The 6,895-nt window shown below is 41.6% G+C and overlaps 1 protein-coding gene, 1 long non-coding RNA gene and 6 other non-coding genes across 9 annotated transcripts in view; 1 reads left to right on the top strand and 7 right to left on the bottom strand.

Moving 5' to 3' along the window:
• Dars2 (aspartyl-tRNA synthetase 2, mitochondrial) overlaps window positions 1-1,850 on the top strand; it is a 30,139-nt gene extending 28,289 nt beyond the window's left edge. Inside the window, exon 17 of the mRNA XM_005364012.3 lies at window positions 1,480-1,850. Coding sequence (XP_005364069.1) covers window positions 1,480-1,694 — 215 coding nt within the window. The 3' untranslated portion in view covers window positions 1,695-1,850. The remainder of the gene's footprint in view (window positions 1-1,479) is intronic.
• A 1,713-nt stretch (window positions 1,851-3,563) lies between these two features.
• LOC101985743 overlaps window positions 3,564-6,895 on the bottom strand; it is a 4,593-nt gene continuing 1,261 nt past the window's right edge. The window contains exons 5-12 of one of the 2 annotated variants that reach the window (XR_258739.3): window positions 6,003-6,075; window positions 5,779-5,807; window positions 5,487-5,524; window positions 5,084-5,162; window positions 4,847-4,896; window positions 4,346-4,367; window positions 4,112-4,164; window positions 3,564-3,938 (exon numbers count right to left, since the gene is read on the bottom strand). This is a non-coding gene — a long non-coding RNA (uncharacterized LOC101985743). The remainder of the gene's footprint in view (window positions 3,939-4,111; window positions 4,165-4,345; window positions 4,368-4,846; window positions 4,897-5,083; window positions 5,163-5,486; window positions 5,525-5,778; window positions 5,808-6,002; window positions 6,076-6,895) is intronic. The other variant, XR_258738.3, reaches the window with a different exon arrangement.
• LOC113457949 lies at window positions 4,001-4,077 on the bottom strand. The gene has a single exon (XR_003378413.1). It is a non-coding gene; the product is annotated as a small nucleolar RNA SNORD81 (small nucleolar RNA).
• On the bottom strand, window positions 4,228-4,305 carry LOC113457951. Its single transcript, XR_003378415.1, has one exon. It is a non-coding gene; the product is annotated as a small nucleolar RNA SNORD47 (small nucleolar RNA).
• LOC113457954 lies at window positions 4,696-4,779 on the bottom strand. The gene has a single exon (XR_003378418.1). It is a non-coding gene; the product is annotated as a small nucleolar RNA snR60/Z15/Z230/Z193/J17 (small nucleolar RNA).
• Window positions 4,962-5,043, bottom strand: LOC113457950. The gene has a single exon (XR_003378414.1). It is a non-coding gene; the product is annotated as a small nucleolar RNA SNORD79 (small nucleolar RNA).
• Window positions 5,599-5,665, bottom strand: LOC113457956. The gene has a single exon (XR_003378420.1). It is a non-coding gene; the product is annotated as a small nucleolar RNA SNORD78 (small nucleolar RNA).
• Window positions 5,883-5,941, bottom strand: LOC113457953. Its single transcript, XR_003378417.1, has one exon. It is a non-coding gene; the product is annotated as a small nucleolar RNA SNORD44 (small nucleolar RNA).

The raw sequence follows: 6,895 nt of genomic DNA, 5'->3' as shown, positions 1-6,895 counted from the left end.
TATTTTAAAAAATATAAAAATAAAGCTACAAAGAAACCCTGTCCCAAAAAAACAAAACAAACAAAATATTCTGATCACAACTTTCTGTCCCCCAGCTCCTCCCAGATCTCCACCTACCTTTCTTTCTTTCTTTGGTTTCTCTCTGTAGCCCTGAAAATCATCATGTAGAGCAGGTTAGTTTCAGGACTCAGAGATCCACCTGCCTCTGCCTCCTGAGTGATGGGCTGCAGCACTACCACCTGGCCTCTTCCTTCCTCCCTCTTTTTAGAAACGTAACAGGCCAGGCAGTGTCTCAAAACACCCCCCCCCCCACACACACACACACAAGCAAAGAGAGAGAACAGGCAAACAAAAAGAAACATCAGTAAACATACACAGAAACCATAATATACAAACAAAAGACCAGAAAGATAAAGAATATCTGAACAGAGCAATAAGACAAAAAGTCTATAAAAATTCTATAAAAATATCACTAGGTTCCTTTTGTGTTTACCATCTACTGCTGGGCATGGGGCTTGCCAGTGAATAGACCCACTGGGATTCAATTCGAGATGACTAAGTTTCCTTTACAAGTTGATTGGAGATAGTTTCTTGGTTAAGGATGGGAAGCTCAAGTTGATGAGAGCTAGTTTCTTAGTTAGGGGTGAGGGGAGCTCATGTCCACTTCCCTCTCACCATTGGGACCCCCGTCAGGCTTGAGTCTGTGCATACTGCCAGTCTGCTTTTTTATGTGCACCAGATACAGCCTGAATTGTAATTCCAACACCCACATCAGACAGCTCACAATTCCATAGAATTCCAGTGTTGGGGAACGGGGATTGGACCCCTCTGGCCTCAGTGGGCACCTGCATTCATGTGCACAGATAACATAATAAAAATAGTAAAAATATGAGAGCTCCAGGCCAGCCTAGAGTACGTGAAATCCTGGTGGCGCGCGCGTGCGCACACACACACACACACACACACACACACACACACACACACACACAGATGCATCAGACATGTGAGTTCGAGGCCAGCCTGCTCTACAGAGTGAGAGTTCCAGGAAGGTCAGGATTGTTAGATAAAGAAACCTTGTCTCACCCCTACACACAAAGAATGAAATCCTTTCTCAAAAACAAAACAAAAAATGAAATACACATTCTCTACAGGCCTGAGGTTTTCACAACTCAGCGGTAGAGTACTTGTCCAGAATGCATGAAGCCAGGTTAAGAAAAAAAAAAAAAGCTCTACATCTTTTAAAGAAAGAACACTGGGCCAGGCATTGGTGGCACATGCCTTAAATCCCAGCACTGTGAAGGCAGGAGCAGGCAGATTTCTGTGAGTTCTGGGTCGGCCTGGACAACCGGCAAGTCTAAGACAGCCAGGGCTATATAGTAAAACCTCATCTCCAAAAAGGACAGTAGAAAATACCAGGTTCTTTCCAAAAGTTAACAGACAAGAAATGCACAGAACTTAACTTTTTATTTTATATCGCAGGGCTAGACAGACTGCTGTGTCTTGTCACTGGAGCCCCAAGCATCAGAGATGTCATAGCCTTCCCCAAATCCTATCGAGGACATGACCTCATGAGCAGTGCTCCAGATTCTGTGCCTCCTGAAGAACTGAAGCCCTACCACATCCAAGTCACATGGCCAGCAGACTCAGAAGAAGAGAATGCAGCAGCCACACCTTCCAAAAACTTGAGCTCTTAAGTTTTGTCTTCTTAGTTCCGGAGTGGAGTGGAAGCAGTCATCACTGCTTCATAACCAACAGAAGCTACCCAATTGTGATTTGGTAACATGTACCATTAGGACTTTCTGTGGTTGTGACTTTTGTGCAAGTTTTAATTGAAGCATTGTAAAAACAAAACAGAAAACATTGGAATTTTTGTTTTGTTTGAGACAGTTTGTGTAGCTTTGAAATCTGTCCAGGAACTTGCTCTGTAGTCTAGGCTGTCCTCAAACTCATGCCTGCCTCACAAGTTCTGTATGCCACCACCACCCCGGCAAGTCTTCGTGTTTTACAAAACCCAGATAGGTTATTTAGGTCAGTCATACAGAATATTTGCCTCTGTAGACTACCAAATGATGTAAAAGGGTTTAAATTCATCTAGCCTTACTAGAACCATATAAATTGAGCTTTGTGGTGACCTTTTAGACATCAGTATAATATACTGCAAAATAAGCACAATAGAATTGGGGGGAAAATCTCAAAATTTTATACAGTACACCTTCAGCAAGTTAAATTCTTAGCCTTTGTCACTTTTATATGTTAACGACATTTGTCCTGGCTATTTTACAGAATCCATGTTGCCAGATCAGTTGAGAAATGACTTGGAATACTGTAAAGCAGGGCTGGAAATGCACAAGGCCACACCCCTTAACGCTTATCACCTTTTTAAAAAGTGATTCTCCCTGCTAAGCATTCAGATGGGCTTATTGGGGCCACTTATTCAAACCACAGCAGCTCAGTGGTAAAGCACTTGTATAGAACACAACTTTTAGTTCAATCACCAGCATCATCCTGTTATACAGTGCTCAAGATGTTGAGATGGAAGGACTAAAGAAAATGAGCACCTATTTGGCAACTAGTCCATCTTTTTGTTCCTATAAATTTAACAGGCTAAAACAATACTGGGATGCAACACTTCCCTGTAGGAAAGTGTCACATTCTGTGTTCTGTAAGAAATAAATGGAGGGCCGGGCGGTAGTGGCGCACGCCTTTAATCCCAGCACTCGGGAGGCAGAGGCAGGCGGATCTCTGAGTTCGAGACCAGCCTGGTCTACAGAGCTAGTTCCAGGACAGGCTCCAAAGCCAGAGAAACCCTGTCTCGAAAAACCAAAAAAAGAAAAAAATGGAGGACCCTAAAGCCTCGGGTCCGCTCTTCCCAAGGTCCCGGATTAAATTCCCAGCACCCACAAAGGCTCACCATCTCACCCATCTGGGGCCCTCTTCTGGCATACAGGCATGTATGCAGACAGCTCTGTATACAAAAAATTTTAGCACTGTGAGACCAGCCTGATCTACACAGGGAATCTAAGGCTAAGGCAACACAATTAGTCCATTTCCCCAAAGAGATCTGTCAAGCAAGATGGCACCTTGGGTAAGGGTGGTTGCCTTCAAATCTGGAGAATTTGTCCATTTAAAATTACATGGTGAAAAAAAGACTGGTCCTCCATCCACATGCAAACCTAACACATGAGAATCTAAAAATATGGAGTTGGCCTGGAATATTGCTAATCAGTGATGTAGTTCAGCTTTCGTGAGCCAAGTATGATGGATGGGGCAAATCATTAATCCTAGTACTGAAGGGACATGGGAGATCCCTGAAGCTGGGTCAGTCTATCAGAGCAACTGGGGAGTTACCCACCCCATCTCTGGTGGATTGGACTTCCTCTTTGCTCTATGAAGTCAACTCAAGGAGGGACTCCATCTCAAGCCAGGGCAAGCTAGCAGGCTGATTCAACAAAACCATCCCAGTATTGTTCCCAGTTGGACAGCAGACCATATATGCTGCAACCTACACACAATTTCAGCGGATCTACCTACCTCTCCCCCCACACTTCCTTCTCATTGCTTTTTCAGGCCAGGAGGGTTAAGTGCAGATGTTCACTTCTACTCTTTTCAAACCAATCCTCTAGTTTCATTCCCAGCTGTGCAGCCCAAATGCTTCCAATAACTAGTTTGCCTGCAGCCCTCACACCTTTTCAGTGCTATCAACTCAAGCACTACCTGCCAATTTTTAAACTGAAGCTATGAGTCATGTGCTTGCTTTAAAAGCTCATCCTGAGAAAGGCTTAGGAACACATGTATAGACATAAACCCATGCCTGAACAATCTTCTCTACTTGTTCCTGCTAGAGAACCAAACACACACTTTGTATTTAATTCCATTCAGTTTATTGACTATGATGGGAAAACAGCCTGAGGTAATCTTCTGAGTCTCCATCCAGTCACCTGCAACAGAGGTACCTGTTAGGCACATCTCCATATTTTCAATTAAATGGTAATTGTTAAGACAGAATATCAGATCCTTTACAGTCATCAAGTAATCAGTGAGAGAGTTCAAGTTGTGGTGAGATCATCACATATTCTGTAGTAGATTCATGGTTAACATCTTCATTTCTCACCTTTTAAATAGTGATGTGAAATTGTCAATCTGTCCACTTCTGCCATAGGAGCCCTATTAAAAAAAAAACCTCATTTCTCTGGCTTAGACTACCTGTAGGCTATACATTACTATAGTAACCTCAGAAATAAAATGGAACGGTTTTAAAGTTGATATCACTTTTTATCATTTGGCAGAATCATTGCATCACTGGTTACAGGCAATTATAATCTGTAAAAATCCAAGGTTGACTTACCTTGAAATTCAAAATGAAGGATCTGTTTGAAGACAAAAAAAAATTTTAGCCCAGAAACTTGAGCCATTCAGAACATTTTACTATTTTTTGGGTATTGAGTTTGAACAGTGTTTAGATTAGCTCTCAATCCTCTTTCCAGCATTTTATATTTGAGATTTTGCCACCATACTTAGAAAACTGGCAATTAAAAAGCCTTGACAACCTTTATGATCTGGGATTGAGGCCACAGCCCACACCAAGGTTCCATGTGCTTGTCATTGTCCTTCAGCCTTACAACCACAAAAACCACACTTCTACTGGGTACTAAAATATTGCAAATTTCACAAAAATATTCCTTCAAACATTACAGCCAGATACATCAGATAGGAGCGAAAGACATAGGATTGTTCATCAGAGGTTATGTCTGCTGAACTATGTTATCATCACAGTATCGGCTTTCATTTAGAATAGTTCTTTTTAAAAAAACACGTCAAGTATATTTCATGAGCAAAGGACACTTACCTTCATGTAAAAGCTTCCTGGAGCCTTCAGTCGAGAGCCATGCAAGACACCTGTAGAAATTCAACCCCGTTTATTAAGACATTCACAACGTACACTTACTTAACAAATACCTCAGTACTGTTTCAGCTTAAGAATCAGTCTTCAATCTTATTCAGAGAGATTCCCATCTGTTTAAACTTTATACATCACTAACAGTAGTATTGTATTTCTAAGTCTGCAAAAAAAAATATTTCTTACCTTCATTTAAAAGGTGAACTTAAAAGAGCAAAGACTGCTTCTCCAATGCACTCTTCTGGTACGTAGGCAGGATTCATACCTAAGAAAATACATTCTTTTAAAAGGCCAAGTTGGAGCTGAAAAAATTAAGGCAACATATGGTACTGAAGAAACATGCATGGGGCTGGAGAGCATTGGTTAAGAGCATTGCCTACTCTTCTAAAGGTAGAGTTCAATTCCCAGCAACCACATGGTGGGTCACAACCATCTGTAATGAGGTCTGGTGCCCTCTTCTAGCCTGCAGGCATACATGTGTAGACAGACTATTGTATACATTTTAAAAAACCCATGCATGTTCAAATTTACTGTTTAAATACTGTACACAACCCTCATTAGCACAAGAGTCAAGAAACTGGCTTCTTACCCAAGCAAGCCATCCAAATGAAAACATGCAACCAGTAGCTAGAATTAAAAGGGAAAACTTCTCACAGATATGTTAAGCATTATTTAATTATCCTTAATTGCTTGTGCCAGGGTTCTTCAGTGTTAAGATTTCTCTACAGGTTTTTTTTCAGGTCAGACATTTGATCAACATCATTACAGAAACCCTGATTAGAGCACAGCAAACATCCACGAGACAGTAAATGTTACTGTCCGGATCTACACAATCTTTGCATGCCCCTTTAAATTAGTAGTCACTGTTTCCCAATACTTACTTTCAAAGTTGTCCAACTAATTCCATCACCTAGGAAGAAAAAAAAATCAATTTTAGTATGGTCAAAGGCAGAATTAGTAGTGTGAAATGCTAACTGAGCCCGTTATCAGATAGAGCTAATTAAGACCTTCATGTTAGTCAGCATTTGCTTGTCATCATGCAGGCTGAGTTCACACAAAGGACACTTAACACATAGCAAGCAACATTTAAAGTATGCAACCATACCAAGCCATGTTTGCCCATTTATCTGCCATCTCCATCACTTCTCGCATTTCATCTTGCTTTTCCATTATAGCACCTACAATTTAAGAGGCAAAAAGAAATCTAGGTCAGTACAATCAACAGAAAATTTACACAAAATGGTAAACTTGATTTATTCTGCAACTATGCACCACCACGATAGGATGTTTTAACAGCTCTGCCCATACTTGAAATTCACTTTGTAAGCTAGGCTGGCCTGAACTCACAACCATCCTGCTTCTGCCTTCCCTGTGCAGGAAATTAAAGTTATTACATGACTGAGCACTTTGTAAGGCCCAGAGCCCTCCAAATGGAGCTTCCCACCCATCATTCTGACATTGCACGAATAGCAATGTCGAGCTAACCCAAACCTCTTCCGACAGCTTTAAGCAACAGCAATGGCCTACTTGGCTTCAGGTATACTCTACAAGTACTCCATAAAATTGTCTCTGCATCAGCTGTTAGCTCCAGTTGGGAGTGGCACAGGCCTGTAATCCCAGCACTCAGGTGTAGGCAGAGAGCTAAACTCAAGGCCATCCTGGTCTATAGATCTAGCTCCAGGATTGTCTTCATTCCACACCCAGGGCAGCCAGCGAGCAATAAAGATTTTCTTCACAGCACCTAATAAGGTGAAAGCGACCCTGTTGGTGGCAGCAGTCTTTCGGATGCATTAGCTAATGAGAATGTTTAACTGAACAATTATAAACAATTATAAATGAGGATTGAGCTTGCTGAGGTCTAGGCCTTTAAACAAAACTAAGCGGCAGGCAGGTCTGTGAATTAGGAGATAGTTCAAAGTCAGTCCATGCTACAGTTAAGCTCCCTGTATTTGCCAACCTTTCCTTTGTGCTAACAGAAGTCTTTAAATGGGACATAAA

The sequence above is a fragment of the Microtus ochrogaster genome, assembly GCF_000317375.1.
Source record: "Microtus ochrogaster isolate Prairie Vole_2 chromosome 6 unlocalized genomic scaffold, MicOch1.0 chr6_random_2, whole genome shotgun sequence".
In the NCBI taxonomy this organism is placed as follows: Eukaryota; Metazoa; Chordata; class Mammalia; order Rodentia; family Cricetidae; genus Microtus; species Microtus ochrogaster.
The sequence above is the reverse complement of the archived record's forward strand: the minus strand, read 5'-3'. Positions and strand labels throughout refer to the sequence as shown.